This window comes from Papio anubis, chromosome 17 (genome assembly GCF_008728515.1).
Source record: "Papio anubis isolate 15944 chromosome 17, Panubis1.0, whole genome shotgun sequence".
In the NCBI taxonomy this organism is placed as follows: Eukaryota; Metazoa; Chordata; class Mammalia; order Primates; family Cercopithecidae; genus Papio; species Papio anubis.
Window position 1 is genome coordinate 24,543,072 of NC_044992.1, and position 15,746 is coordinate 24,558,817.

The 15,746-nt window shown below is 42.5% G+C and overlaps 1 protein-coding gene across 3 annotated transcripts in view; it reads left to right on the plus strand.

Annotated features, from left to right (window-relative positions):
* Positions 1–1,258: 1,258 nt before the first annotated feature.
* The window catches only part of SUZ12 (SUZ12 polycomb repressive complex 2 subunit), a 64,268-nt gene continuing 49,780 nt past the window's right edge, over positions 1,259–15,746 (plus strand). Inside the window, exons 1-4 of one of the 3 annotated variants that reach the window (XM_021928911.2) lie at positions 1,259–1,777; positions 5,178–5,224; positions 5,314–5,378; positions 12,214–12,282. In XM_021928911.2, coding sequence (XP_021784603.1) covers positions 1,504–1,777; positions 5,178–5,224; positions 5,314–5,378; positions 12,214–12,282 — 455 coding nt within the window. In that variant the 5' untranslated portion in view covers positions 1,259–1,503. The remainder of the gene's footprint in view (positions 1,778–5,177; positions 5,225–5,313; positions 5,379–12,213; positions 12,283–15,746) is intronic. The other 2 variants (XM_021928909.2, XM_021928910.2) reach the window with 2 other exon arrangements.

Genomic DNA, 15,746 nt, shown 5'->3' on the forward strand with positions numbered 1-15,746 from the left:
TAGCTCAACTCCAAACCAATCTGTGCCAGAAGACTGAAATGGGCCTATGCGTCTATCATTTAAAGAAAGACCTGACCGGGCGCGGTAGCTCACGCCTGTAATCCCAGCACTTTGGGAGGCCGAGGCGGGCGGATCACGAGGTCAGGAAATCGAGACCAGCCTGGCCAATATGGTGAAACCCCGCCTCTACTAAAAACACAAAAAATTAGCCCGGCGTGGTGGCGGGCGCCTGTAATTCCAGCTACTCGGGAGGCCGAGGCAGGAGAATCGCTTGAACCCGGGAGGCGCAGGTTGTAGTGAGCCAAAATCGCGCCACTGCACTCCAGCCTGGGCGACAGTGCGAGGCTCCGTCTCAAAAAAAAAAAAAAAAAAAAAAAAAAAAGCAAGATCTGCAAAACACCGGATTCCTTCTCAGCTTTCTGACCTGAAAAGGTATAGATCCTCAAGAAGGGAAGAGTGTATGTACGTACTTTTCAGCCAGTTTACCGCTCTGACCGCTCTTACGGTGTCTGGGGGCAAAAAACTAAGGATCTAGACTTTGCTCCCATCACGAGATCTTCCCCTCAGGATCTCGGTAGTGACCCTGAAGCCTCATGGCATCTACAGAAAATAGTTTTCCTTGTCTATAGAGCATCCCTACGGCGATGTAAGTCACTCCTTTTGGTGGAGCTCAGTCGCCTCCGACAGCAGCAGCCGCAACCCCTAGGCTGTGCAGGGTGGGATTCGGCCATGGATGGCTTGGGGCACATGGTGTCGAGGGGACAGGGGACGCGATCCCCGCCCCAGGAGCCCCTCAACTGAGAAGCGACCCCGACCAGGGTCACACCAACCCCCCAGGCAGGTCCCTTCTTGGGAAGTTAGAGACTCGCTGATATGTAAAAGATCTCAGTTCATTTAACAGGCTCCTCGCTACCAGTTTCTTGGAGGCCTGCTTCTCTTCAGGGGTCCTCTAACCCCCTGGGAGCGGTGACTGACGACGCTCAGAAGGCGAGAAACGGCTCCCTAAACCGCTCGCTGGGTCCCTCTCTCCCCACAATGCACCGGGCCAGCAGGAAGGCCGCTCCGACCCCTAATTTTCCCGCGAATTCAGTTCAAAGAGGCGGCCGGGCCCGCGATCGGCAGCGCGCACGGGCCAACCAAGCCGCGCCTCCGCGAGAAGCACCTCCGCGTGACTGACGGGGGAATCCGCGGGCCAACGGGCTGGGCGGCCCAGCGGCGCGCGCTCCCGCCGGCCAATCAGAGCGCCGGGCGGGGGAAGTGGGCGGAGCGAGGCCAGGGTAGGGTGAGCGGCCTCCCGAGCGGAGCGGGGCTCTGAGGAGACACTTTTTTTTTCCTCCCTCCTTCCCTCCTCTCCTCCTCCCTTCCCTTCCCCTCTCCTCCCCTCTCTCCTCCTTCCCCCCTCGGTCCGCCGGAGCCTGCTGGGGCGAGCGGTTGGTATTGCAGGCGCTTACTCTCCGGGGCCGCCCGGCGGGTAGCTGGCGGGGGGAGGAGGCAGGAACCGCGATGGCGCCTCAGAAGCACGGCGGTGGGGGAGGGGGCGGCTCGGGGCCCAGCGCGGGGTCCGGGGGAGGCGGCTTCGGGGGTTCGGCGGCGGTGGCGGCGGCGACGGCTTCGGGCGGCAAATCCGGTGGCGGGGGCTGTGGAGGCGGCGGCAGTTACTCGGCCTCCTCCTCCTCCTCCGCGGCGGCAGCGGCGGGGGCCGCGGTGTTACCGGTGAAGAAGCCGAAAATGGAGCATGTCCAGGCTGACCACGAGCTTTTCCTCCAGGCCTTTGAGAGTGAGTGTGTGCGAGGCTTTGAGGGCAGGAAGACCCACTCTGCCAACACCGGGGATGGGACACGCTGCTGGGCCCCCGTCCTCCTCGGGAGTCCACTTGTGTGTGAGTGGAGGGAGGAATTGAGGGGATGTCCCCCTTTCGGGGATTACGTCTCCAGGGGATCCGGAGTCTAGGGCCTTGGGAGAGCTGGAAAAGAGGGTCCGAGTAGGTTTTTGACTCCCCCAAGATTGACGCAAGAGGCTCGGGACGGGCCCCACGTTCAGAGCAGGCGGCTTTTAGATGAGGAGGTAGCAGTTGAACTGAGCCGCAGTCACATCCGTGTGAGATTAGTTCTTGTTTTCTTTCATGCCTTTCGGACTCTAGAAATACAGGGGTTTCGGTTGTAGCTTTTGAGGGGCAAAATGAAGCCTGTGAAGGGATGAGTGCAGTCGAACCGAAGAAATTGTCCTTAGTCTGAAATGCTTTCGCGCTAACTTGGTGCTGCAGGTTCACATGGCACCTTTGGATGCTTAAAACCCTTCAAATCTATCCTCCCATTTTGTGGATATGTAAACTGAGCCAGAGAGGGGTCAAGCATCTTCTCTGGAGACGACCCCGGAATTCTGTTTTTTATACTGGATTTACGGAACATTTTCTTACGTCAGTTTCTGTTTCTAAGGTCTGTCTGGAAGGTGAAACTGACTTATTTGGAAAGGAGAGCAAGGTGTCTGGAAACAAACAATAGAATTTATTAAAAACATCGTGACTGTAAATAATCCTGATTGTTCTTTAAGGAATGTTATATCCTGATTGGTTTCCTTTTTTGCTTTTGTGTGTTATAATTTGGGTGATCTTTAATAGCTGAATAATCTTACAGAAACTTGAATAAACTTGGCTCTACCGCCCAGTGTCCTTATTTACAATTTCACTGTGGCATATGTTAAGGACATGGTATCAGCTGTGCTTGGAAAGATGTATTACATTGTTTAATACCCTTCCTTCTTTCTCTCTCATTAGTGCTTCAGGAAATTCTAATTGGAACTTAATAGAAGGAATTTCAGTTTTTATCAAAACGAATATTGAACCTGCTTCAGAGAGATTCACATTATTCACATATTATATTTCTTAATATACTTTGAAATATCTGGAGAGGCTTTAGTTGGAAATAGGATGGAGAACTGAAGGGGAGTGGTGACAATGATACTTGTTTGTACCCCTTCTAAAGTATCTCATTTCCCTTTAGTTAATTTAAAATAAAACTAACCAATTGAAGATTTAGGTGGAAATTTTAAAAGTTCCTTCTGAATGTTAAAAGAAGATAAATCCTCCAAGAAAGTTTTAACTATTTGAGTTCTGATGAGTCCACCTCAGAGAAGTCAAGTGTCATTAAGAGCTAGATCTGGTCATAAAACAACTTGAAGTTGTTTACTGGAAAGTTTAAATACTCTAATGTAATTATTCACATAGTTATTCCTATTTGGTTTATTTTGATACTGCTGTATAATGACCTAACGTGATACTAATAGGTCATTAATGTAACTGATATGATGGTATATGTATGTATTTTTCATCGATTTAAGTCCTGTATAACAAATTACATTTTAACTAATTTGAAATTTAGCTCATTTTAAGCGTTGGAAAGACTGTTTTGGGAATCTGTCAGTTGTGTAAAAAATACATTGAAGTAATATTTACATTGGACAAAATAGATACAACTTTAAATTATAATTAGGAGGCCGGGCGCGGTGGCTCAAGCCTGTAATCCCAGCACTTTGGGAGGCCGAGACGGGTGGATCACGAGGTCAGGAGATCAAGACCATCCTGGCGAACACGGTGAAACCCCGTCTCTACTAAAAAATACAAAAAACTAGCCGGGCGAGATGGCGGGCGCCTGTAGTCCCAGCTACTCGGGAGGCTGAGGCAGGAGAATGGCGTGAACCCGGGAGGTGGAGCTTGCAGTGAGCTGAGATCCGGCCACTGCACTCCAGCCTGGGCGGCAGAGCGAGACTCCGTCTCAAAAAAAAAAAAAATAAAATAAAATAAAATAAATTATAATTAAGAATATCTATTGAGAATTTTTGCTGCAGTTTGTGTCCGAGATTTATTTCAATATTGACTGACTTGGCCGGGCGCGGTGGCTCACGCCTGTAATCCCAGCACTTTGGGAGCCCGAGGCGGGCGGATCACAAGGTCAGGAGTTCGAGACCACGGTGAAACCCCGTCTCTACTAAAAATACAAAAAAATTAGCCGGGCGCAGTGGCGGGCGCCTGTAGTCCCAGCTACTTGGGAGGCTGAGGCAGGAGAATGGCAGGAACCCGGGAGGCGGAGCTTGCAGTGAGCCGAGATCGCGCCACTGCACTCCAGCCAGGGGAACAGAGCGAGACTCCGTCTCAAAAAAAAAAAAAAAAAAAAAAAAATATTGACTGACTTTTGAGTGCAGTGGATCCTACCTGTAATCCTAGCTACTCTGGAGGCTGAGGCTGGAGGATCGATCTTGAGCCCAGAAGTTCGAGATCAGCCTGGGCAACATATCAAGACCCCTTTTCAAAAAAAGAAAAAAAAATACCTTGACTAACTTTCATCGTACCTGTATTAGGAATGTCTGGATCTGTATTAGGATGTCATCATATCTATTAGGATGTATTAGGAGTCTGTTTTGGCTGACTACAAATTTTTTAAGTGATCATTTAAAAAGTGAAATTTTCATCTTGTTTGGCATCAATCAGTAGTTCTTTTGTTGACTCCAGCTACCTATTGCAGCTGACTTTTGGAAGAAAATCTGTTATAAATAGTTTAAATTAGCTAAGTTAAATGAGTACAACTACTTCTCTTCAGTTCTGCCCAGTAACAATAACTATCTTAGAAAGGCTTAAGAAAAATATTGTAGAGAACCTTCAGTATAAAAAGTGTAGATGAACTTTGTGAATGTATGCCATTGATGTGCATACTAATTTTCTTGATGTAAATAGTTAGTGTGATATAAATATTTAGTGTGCCGGGCGCGGTGGCTCACGCCTGTAATCCCAACACTTTGGGAGGCCGAGGCGGGCGGATCACGAGGTCAGGAGATCGAGACCATCCTGGCTAACACGGTGAAACCCCGCCTCTACTAAAAACACAAAAAATTAGCCGGGCGTAGTGGTGCGCGCCTGTAGTCCCAGCTACTTGGAGGCTGAGGCAGGAGAATGACGTGAACCCGGAAGGTGGAGCTTGCAGTGAGCCGAGATCGTGCCACTGCACTCCAGCCTGGGCGACAAAGGGAGACTCCGTCTCAAAGTCTCAAAAAATAAATAAATAAATAAATAGTGCATGATTTCCATAGCAGATGATTAGTTTATATTGATTATAACATGGTCTAGGTTGATATTTTTCTGATAGGTAAGTTTATATCATGTTTGGATTTTGTTTTCTTTTACCTAGAGCCAACACAGATCTATAGATTTCTTCGAACTCGGAATCTCATAGCAGTAAGTAGTCAACAAAATTCATCAATATTATTTCTCTCTTATAACTGCATCTGTATTCAATTTTAACATTTTTAAAACTCTTTTTGTAGCCAATATTTTTGCACAGAACTCTTACTTACATGTCTCATCGAAACTCCAGAACAAACATCAAAAGGTACATTTTATGAATCTTATTTCAAGCTGATCAAAGCATGTTTTATTTTAAAGTATTTCTCAAAATTAAAAAAAAGAACAAAAATAAAGTACTGTAACTAAAGATTTAACATGAAAACTGAAGTAAGAGAGTGACTGGTTGAATTGGTTGCACAGTGGTTTTCAATAGTTTCATCTTTGTAAGTCTCAGGTTATTATTAGTTTGTTGTTTTTTTTTTCTAATAGAAATGAGGCTGGGTATGGTGGCTCACGCCTGTAATCACAGCACTTCGGGAGGCCAAGTCGGGCGGATCACTTGAGGCCAGGAGTTCGAGACCAGTTTGGCCAACATGGCAAAACCCCATCTCTACTAAAACAAAAATTAGCCTAGCCGGGTGTGGTGGTGTGTGCCTGTAATCTCAGTTACTGGGGAGGCTGAGGCAGGAGAATTGCTTGAGCCTGGGAGGCGGAGGTTGCAGTGAGCCGAGATGGTGCCATTGTGTTTTTGGTTTTTTATTTTGAGAGAGAAGTCTCACTCTTTTCCCCCAGGCTGGAGTGCAGTGGTGCAATCCCGGCTCACTGCAACCTCCGCCTCCTGGGTTCAAAAGATTCTCCTGCCTCAGCTTCCCAAGTAGCTGGGATTACAGGTGCCTCCCACCACAACCAGCTAATTTTTGTATTTTTAGTAGAGATGGGGGTTTCCCCATGTTGGCCAGGCTGGTCTCGAACTCCTGACCTCAGGTGATCTGCCTGCCTCGGCCTCCCAAAGTGCTGGGATTACAGGCATGAGCCACTGCTCCTGGCCTTTTTTTTTTTTTTTGGAAACGGAGTCTCTCTCTGTCTCCCAGGCTAAAGTGCAGTGGCGCAATCTCGGCTCACTGCAACCTCCGCCTCCCAGATTCAAGAGATTCTCATGCCTCAGACTCCCGAGTAGCTGGGACTACAGGCGCACACCACCATGCTCGGCTAATTTTTTGTGTTTCTAGTAGAGACGGGGTTTCTCTGTGTTAGCCAGGATGGTCTCGATCTCCTGATCTCGTGATCCACCCTCCTCGGCCTCCCAAAGTGCTGGGATTACAGGAGTGAGCCACCATGCCCAGCCTGGCCTTCTTTTTTTTGTGATGGAGTTTCGCTCTTGTTGCCCAGGCTGGAGTGCAGTGGTGCTATCTTGGCTCACTGCAACCTCCGCTTCCCGGATTCAGGCAATTCTCCTGCCTCAGCCTCCTGAGTAGCTGGAATTATAGGCTCCCGCCACCACTCCCAGCTAATTTTTTGTATTTTTAGTAGAGATGGGGTTTTACTATGTTGGCCAAGCTGGTCTCAAACTCCTAACCTCATGAGCTGCCCGCCTCGGCCTCCCAAAGTGCTGAGATGACAGGCGTGAGCCACTGTACCTGGCCTCCACTGGTTATTTTCAAGTTTGATAGAAGTTGAGGATTTAAGTATTTGCCAAAGGGCTCAGGGTAACTATATTTGTTACATAAAATTTAAGTTAATTTTTGATTATTATGTGTAATTTGAATTAGCCCCTATAGTGGTAGGTTCAGAAAGTCTCATTTTATATCTTTGGTGGTATTCTTTTCTTTTTTTTTTGGAGTCAGTTTCACTCTTGTTGCCCAGGCTGGAGTGCAATGGCGCAATCTTGCTTCACTGCAGCCTCTGCCTCCTGGGTTCAAGGGATTATCTTGTCTCACCCTCCCAAGTAGCTGAGATTACAGGTGCCCACCACCACGCCTGGCTGATTTTTTGTATTTTTCATTGAGTCGGGGTTTTACCATGTTGGCCAGGCTGGTCTTGAACTCCTGACCTCAGGTGATCCACCCACCTCAGCCTCCCGAAGTGCTGGGATTATAGGCCTGGGCCACAGCGCCCGGCCTTGGTGGTGGTCTTACTGAAAGGGGAAACACTTTTGAAATCAATAGGATGAAGGTTTTTTAAAAACAATGAAGTCGTAATCATTAGATTTTAAAGTGGGGTCTGGAGGTGGGAGACAGCTTATTTTTGCTGTATAACATGTACTACTTAACCGTATGTAATTTTCAATGCAAGTTTTTTGTCCTAGGTGCAAGATTATATTTGAGCGTATCAAGTGAACAAGTTTACGTTTAAAGGCGAGAATTCTATTAAGCATTTGATATTGTTGTTATAGTTTTAGTAAAATCATCAAGTTACCGCGTTAGAGTTTGAAACTAAGCTCTTTGGTGGACTGCTACTGTTTATTACTACTACATTTCTATAGCAAGACATGGTTGAATTTTGTAAATACATCTGCTTGTATTTTGAAGATTGAAGTGTTACAATTATTTGTCTTTTGGCAATCTTTCTGAATAGAGAGAGCGCATGAGGAAGTTTGCATTGCAATTAATAGGTGAAAATTGCTAAGCACCTAAAAAGGAGGTGATGAATTAGGTTACAGAATTAGTTTTGTCCACCCTTTACCTGTCTACTTCGTTATTTGATCTCTGCCAGCATTCAGCATGCTTTTTCTGTAAAGGACCAGTAAACAACAGTAATTATTTTAGGCTTTGCAGCCAGGATGCAAAATTGAGGATACTATGTAGGTACTTAATATAAAAAGAAAGAAAATATTTACAAATTTTTAAAATTTCAGTCCAAAATGTCAATCCGTAAATCTTTTATTGATAAAAATACAACAGTATAAGATAGAACATTTCTTAATACAGGCCTACTAATGAGAAATGTAGAATTTTATTTTTTATTTTTGTGAGGGTAGCGGAGATAACACTTAGCTTAATTGGGGTTCAGAGTTAGTATTTTCTATAATCAAATCAATTGCTAATGTTTATCTATAAAAACCATTCTTACCTTCTGGGCTGCACAAAAACAGGCAATAGGCCAGGTTTGGCCATGGTCCATAGTTTCCCCACCCTTGATTTATTCTATAAAACTAGTAGAATTTGATTAACCTTTTTGTTTCATCAAACCTTTTTTGTTTTGGAGACAGAGTCTTGCTCTGTCACCCAGGCTGGCGTGCCGTGGCGCAATTTCGGCTCACTGCAATCTCTGCCTCCCAAGTTCAAGCAATTCTCCTGCCTGAGCCTCCTGAGTAGCTGGGATTACAGAGGTGTGCCACTACGCCCAGCTAATTTTTGTATTTTTATTAGAGACAGGGTTTCACCATGTTCATCAGGTTGGTCTCGAACTCCTGACCTCATGATCCGCCTGCCTTGGCCTCCCAAAATGCTGGGATTACAGTCGTGAGCCACCGCACCTGGCCATCAAAACATTTTTAATATAGAAGGTCAGTTGAGTTGCTGTCTAAGATGCAACCTGATCTTAATTTAAAAAGTGATTAAATTATTGTAAAATAAGTTTGCATTCATAGATTAAAAAGTACACATTCATTTTATTATTATTATTATTATTATTATTATTTTTGAGACGGAGTTTCGCTCTTGTAGCCCAGGCTGGAGTGCAATGGTGCGATCTTGGCTCACTGCAACCTCCGCCTCCTGGGTTTAAGTGATTCTCCTGCCTCGGCCTCCTGAGTAGCTGGGATTACAGGCATGCACCACCACGCCCAGCTAATTTTGTATTTTAAGGAGATACGGGGTTTCTCCATGTTGGTCAGGCTGGTCTCGAACTCCCGACCTCAGGTGATCTGCCCACCTCGGCCTCCCAAAGTGCTGGGATTACAGGCGTGAACCAGTGCGTCCTGCTAAAAAGTACACATTTAAAATCTAAGTTCCATTTTCCTGTCATGTTTATTAACTTGTCCCATTGCAGGATATGTTTCTGTTGTCTGCATGGGTAGAGATAATTTTAAAAGCTTAGTTAAGTAAAAACTGATTTTCTTAATTATTGCCCTTTAGGTTAAAAAAAAAAGTCTTTGGGGAATTTTTAAGCAGTCTGCCAGCCAAGAAACATTTAAGTCCCACCTAGTTTAGTTCCTACAGAAATGCATAGGAATAGGCTGGGCATGGTGGTTCAGACCTGTAATTTCAGCATTTTGGGAGACTGAGTTGGGAGGATCACTTGTGTAACTTTTAGTACTTAACCATATGTAATTACGAATGCAAGTTTTTTGTCCTAGGTGCAAGATTATATTTATTTGAGCGTATCAAGTAAACAAGTTTACATTTAAAGGTGAGAGTTATAGGCCAGCCCTGGCAACATAGCGAGACCCTATCTCTACAAAAAATTTTAAAAAGTAGTTGGGTGTGGTGACTCATGACTGTAGTCCTGAATACTCAGTAGGCTGAGGCAGGAGGATCACTTGAGCCCAGAAGTTCAAGGGTTGCTATGAATGTGTCAGTGCACTCTAGCCTGGGCAGTAGTGGGAGACTATCTCAAAAAAAAAAAAAAAAGTATGGGAGTCCTTTAATCATCTTGTTAGATGCCTAATCTTATATATATGACTTGTTAGGACTAATTATTAAGAAATTATAACCCAACTCATATACTGTTGTCTTCAACGTAGTTGGTGACTTTGGAAGGTGGCAGGTTTAGCCCAGTGATTGTCGTCTTTTCTCAAAATGTTTTCAGAACTCCTTTTTTACTATTACAGCAACATAATATCCATTGTTGGAATAAACATATCACTCCCTTTAAAGTCATACTCTCAGTCATGATATTAATTCTGGTATATTTATTGAAGTCAGCTTATGCTTTACTCTTTCTAGGAGTATTCAACTTTTATAGGCGAACACTGCCCCAACAAACTAGAAATATAAGTGAGGAAAAGGGCATCATTTATTGAATCCATTTTGCTAGATTTCGTGTAAGCTGTTTCTGAACTCGCCCAAGAAAATTTTCTGAAATTTCTTGAATTTTTAAATATTCTCCTTTTCGATGACCTTTTGATAATTATTTCCTTTGTTAAATCTGACCTACAGTAACTTTACCTTTCTAAAGAACAGAAATACTTGGTGTTGGGGGAGGAGCGGCTTTTGTATAGTTGCTTATGAGGTTGGTTTTGTTTTGTTTTTTCCTAAGGAAGGCTGGGTTGCTTTTGTGATTTATCTGTTTCAAATGGTTGTTACTATTCAATTCTATTCACTTCTTCTGTATACAACTTCATAAAGGTAGAAGAGATGAACCTTAGAACTTACAGTCTTTTTCTGCAGACAGAATTTCTTAATCATTACATAAACATTATTCTGAAAAGTTTTCAGTAATTTCATGGCCCTCCTCAATAGTAACTTTCAGTATTTATACTGAATAGCTCTTTGCAACTAGCTTAAAAGAGTCCTTTATTTTTCTTCTTTTTTCTCTCTTATCTGTGGAGATTGAAAATATATTGCCATCCTTCAGAAAGCACTTCTTACTGTACACTATTGGATGAAACTTTACTATTGAAGTTTTCAGTAACTGTAAAGGTAAAGAGAGAAGCTTTTTTTCCCTTAAGATCTTCGCTATGGAGGCTTTTCTCATTCACTTGAAATATAGATTGTATCAGTTCTGCTCTAATACAATATTTTACTATAATATATTTACATTAATATTTCTCTACTGTTAATTTTTACAGTAGTTGACTACAATAAATGCTCTTTTTTGGCCAGGTGTGGTGGCTCACGCCTTTAATCCCAGCACTTTGGGAGGTGGGGATGGATGGATCACCTGAGGTCAGGAGTTCAAGACCAGCCTAACCAACATGCTGAAACCCTGTCTCTACTAAAAATGCGAAAATTAGCTGGGCGTGGTGGCGCATGCCTGTAATCCCAGCTGAGGCTGAGGCAGGAGAATTGCCTGAACCCGGGAGGTGGAGGTTGTATTGACCTGAGATCACGCCGTTGTACTGCAGCCTGGGCAACAAGTGAAACTCCATCTCAAAAAAAAAAAAAAAAAATAGTTCTTTTTGAGGAATGAGATTATTCGTAATTTTTGGTGTCTGCATTCAAGCATTATAAAGTAATAAATTGATGTGGAATACATTTGACTTTTCAAGTTCTAAATAGGAAGGGACTATATTATAAAGAGAAACATTTTTTTCCAATTAAATTATATATGGGTATAGCTTTTTAGACTCTCTCTGGAACATATCATAGACCACCTTAAGAGCTAAGATGAGGCTTGTTTTACAATCCATTCATTCTTTAATTGCTTTGAGAGATTATACTTAAGTTTCTGTTTTTCGGGAAATAACTTTTTCCTCTTAAATTTGTCAGGTTAAAAGCTAATAATTTTATTATGATTCGATGGATGATCATTCCGTAACTTCAAAAATTTTTCATGATGTCAATAACCGTCTCTTTAATATGACATATCATTGAGCTTTAGGCTTTGCTGATAATCTTTGAGGATACTTTATGAACTTCAAATATATTTTATAGAATATTTCTTTTTTTATGTGATGATGCTAGTCCATATTTGTTGTGTTGCTTAGTATATGTATTAAGTGTTTCAGAATACACGTAATTTATATTTGTTTGGCTCAATTCAACAGATACTTGAATATCTACCACGTATAAGGCACTATGCCAGCACTACATAGCTTTCCTTGAAGGAGAACTGTCACTGCCCTTCAGGAGCGTATAATCTAGTAGGATAAATAAAATATTTACATGAGTTTTACATGTAGGAAACTGAATGAAAACCAAGTGTCAAAATAAGCATAAATCAAGTACCATGGGTAAGGAGAAATCACTGGTTTGGGAATAATTGGGAAAAAAGTTAAATGAAAACAAGTTAGCATTTTAGATGGGGCTTGAAGGCTTGTCTGCTGTATTATACACGGTCTCCATAGTATTCATTGTTATGGCTAATTATCCATAATTTATCTTACTAAAAATAATCAAAATCTGATTTCCATCTTGCCTATTAGAGTGACAATAAAGTATAATTTGTTTCTTTTTCCCAGTTGAGAAGTGATTATTTTGTTTATCTGTTTCTTCCAGGAAAACATTTAAAGTTGATGATATGTTATCAAAAGTAGAGAAAATGAAAGGAGAGCAAGAATCTCATAGGTAAGATAACCTATCAGTTTACATTAAGTGATATGCTTTAGGAAAGAGGAAAAATTACAGTGATCATTTTCCTAGTGATCACCTTGATATAAGGAGTTAGAAGGAATCTTAGAGGTCAGTTTGGTCCAAACACACACACAAGTCAGGAATTAATTTCTGTAGCATTCCTGGCAGAAAATCCTTAAGCTTTGGCTTGAATACCTCCAGTGTAGTTGTATTTATTATTGTTTATCTTTATTACCAGTTTATTCCATTTTGAGTGAAACCTCTGACTTCTGCTGTTGGTCTTAACTCTACCACCTCATTTAAAGAGGGCTACTCATATTTATGTATATGTGCTAGGTACTGTGGCAGGGACTTCACAATATCACATATCTTGTAAGTTACTCTCAAATATGAGAGGGGTTCTCTTTTTTCCATCTTTTTCTTATTTAAATCTGTCAGGCAACATATTCATAACTTTCATTTCATATTTGAAATATGTTTTTCACATAGTTTCAGAAACTTGAACATTTGGACAGAATCTACTTGTTGTACATTATCAAATATATACCTAGAACTAATCCCTAAATGTTCTGACTAGTCTAATATCTGTCTACTCTAGATAGTATGCTTCTATTTAGTTTTTGATACGTAAACTGTTTGTTTTTTGATGTTTTTGATAGAAAATTGAATATTCTAAAGAGAAATAGCAGTTTGGGTGGTGTTTGTTCATTCATTAACTACCAATGGAGAGAATGCAGAACTAAAATTACTAGATTTTTGAAAAAATAGAGTTGGAAAATTTGTCACAATGTATTTTTCTTTTCCTTCTAAAGTTTTAAATTGTAGCTTACCAATTTAGATAGGATACACACTCAGTGATGCATCAGTTATGCATCTTGTTGTTTTCCCATTGTTCTGTTGACTGGTAAAAGACTTCCTTTTGGCCGGGCACGGTGGCTCAAGCCTGTAATCTCAGCACTTTGGGAGGCCGAGACGGGCAGATCACGAGGTCAGGAGATCGAGACCATCCTGGCTAACACGGTGAAACCCCGTCTCTACGAAAAAATAAAAAAAACTAGCCGGGCGAGGTGGCGGGCGCCTGTAGTCCCAGCTACACGGGAGGCTGAGGCAGGAGAATGGCGTAAACCCGGGAGGCGGAGCTTGCAGTGAGCTGAGATCCGGCCACTGCACTCCAGTCTGGGCGACAGAGCGAGACTCCGTCTCAAAAAAAAAAAAAAAAAAACTTCCTTTTTTTCAGTCACTTATATTTTAAGTTTGGCTTTGGAATGAGGTGATTTTTTTACTTGAGTTGTAAAACGTTAGTTTTTATTTTATATCCTACAATCTTGTGGGGTTGAAGTATAATTTATATTTCCATGTCTAGGCAATCCTGACTTGTAGATAAACTGTGATAGTCCATTCTAGAAGCTGAGATCGTGAATTGTTACTTTGTATCTGTTAATGCCCGGGGAGGACCCTATAAGATAGAACTGAGAATATTCCCAGTGCACGCACATTTTTCTTTACTAGCGTTTATATTCCAGATTCTTGTCTGGTCACTCACCCTAGACAGAGCTCTTGGGATCCTCAGGGCCTTTTTTACTTAAAATACAGACTGTAGTAAGATCCTGGTCTGACCTCCCTGCTTCTTCTGACCACATTAAAAGTTTGCCCTATAGTCATTTCAGGGTTCAAGTGAGAAGGAAGCATGACCCAATAACAAGAACACTTGACCCTTTTCTTCATCTTCCTCATCAAGGTTTACCTTCATTACTAAACCCTATTACTATCTCATTGTGACATTGGGTTTGAAAAATATTACAGAGCTTCCCTAAGAGTGTGTAAGAGATACATACTATTCAGTTCTCTCTGAACAGTTGTTTCCCCAGTAATTTTGTTCCTTTTGACATGGTGGGTTCAATAGCAACTAAAAGATTAACATCAGAGGGTTACATAAATTCCTGCTGGTAGTTTTGGAAGAGAACTTTTTCAGTCTTTAGGGTCTAGCTAGGACCAGTGAATTGGCCATTTCAGCTTCTCAAGATTCTTATGAATGTCTCCCAGAGGCACTAAGATGAATTAAGAAAGTGTGTCCTTTTAAGTTTACCGCTAAGACTCTACATTATTAACTTTCTTTAATCTATTTCTTTTTTTTTTTTTTTTGAGATGGAATCGTGCAGTGGTGCTATCTCGGCTCACTGCAACTGCCACCTCTTGGGTTCAAGCAATTCTCCTGCCTCAGCCTCCCAAGTACCTAGGCTTACAGGCGCCTGCCACCACATCCAGCTTTTTTTTTTTTTTTTTTTTTTTTGAGACCAGGTCTCCCTCTCACTGAGGCTGGAGTGCAGTGGTGCAATCTTGGCTCTCTACAGCCTCCACCTCCCGGGCTCAAGCGATTCACCTGTCTCAGCCTCCTGAATAGCTGGGAATACAGACGTGCACCACCACACCCACCTAATTTTGTATTTTTAGTAGAGACAGAGTTTCTCCATGTTGGCCAGGCTGGTCTTGAACTCCTGACCTCAAACGATCTGCCTGCCTTGGCCTCCCAAAGTGCTGGGATTACAGGTATGAGCCACCAAGCCTGGCCAATTTTTGTATTTATTTATTTGTTTTGAAATGGAGGTTTGCTCTCATTGCACAGGCTGGAGTGCAATGGCGTGATCTCCACTCACTGCCACCTCTGCCTGCTGGATTCTCCTGCCTCATCCTCCCAAGTAGCAGGGATTACAGGTGCCTGCCACCACACCCAGCTAATTTTTTCTTTAACTCCTGACCTCAGGTGATCCGCCCGCCTCCCAAAATGCTGGAATTATAGGCGTGAGCCACTGCGCCCAGCCTCCTTTAATCTATTTCTTATCTCAAATTAAGGTAATCTTATTTTTCTCCTAAATCTATCACACAGGGTTGTAAGAAGGACCCTAGACACCAGTATATGATGCTAGCAGTATAAATATTTGCTTCTAAAATCTATTGTCAAATTCTTAAAAGATAACACAGACTGGGCATGGTGGCTCACACCTATAATCCCAGCACTTTGGTGGTTGAGGTGGGTGGATCACTTGAGGCCAGGAATTTGAGACCACCCTGGCCAACATGGCATAACCCTTTCTCTAAAAAAAAATACAAAAATCAGCCAGGTGAGGTGGTGTACACCTGTAATTCCAGCTACTTGGGTGACTGAGGAAGGAAAATCCCTTGAACCTAGGAGGCAGAGGTTGCCGTGAACTCAGATCGTACTACTACACTCCAGCCTGGGCAAGAGTGCGACTATGTCTCAAAAAAAGAAAAAAAATGATTAATCTTCGTTGTTCCATAACATTAGTTAATAGAAGTTAATATCTTAAATCATACACAAGAGTATCTCTCCTCCATTTATATTCTTTGTACTATTTCAGTTAGACTCGATCCTGGATCTGTACAGCTGTAGTCTGGGAGTCTTTCACTAGAATTCATGTTCTTTTAGCACTGCCAAAGTT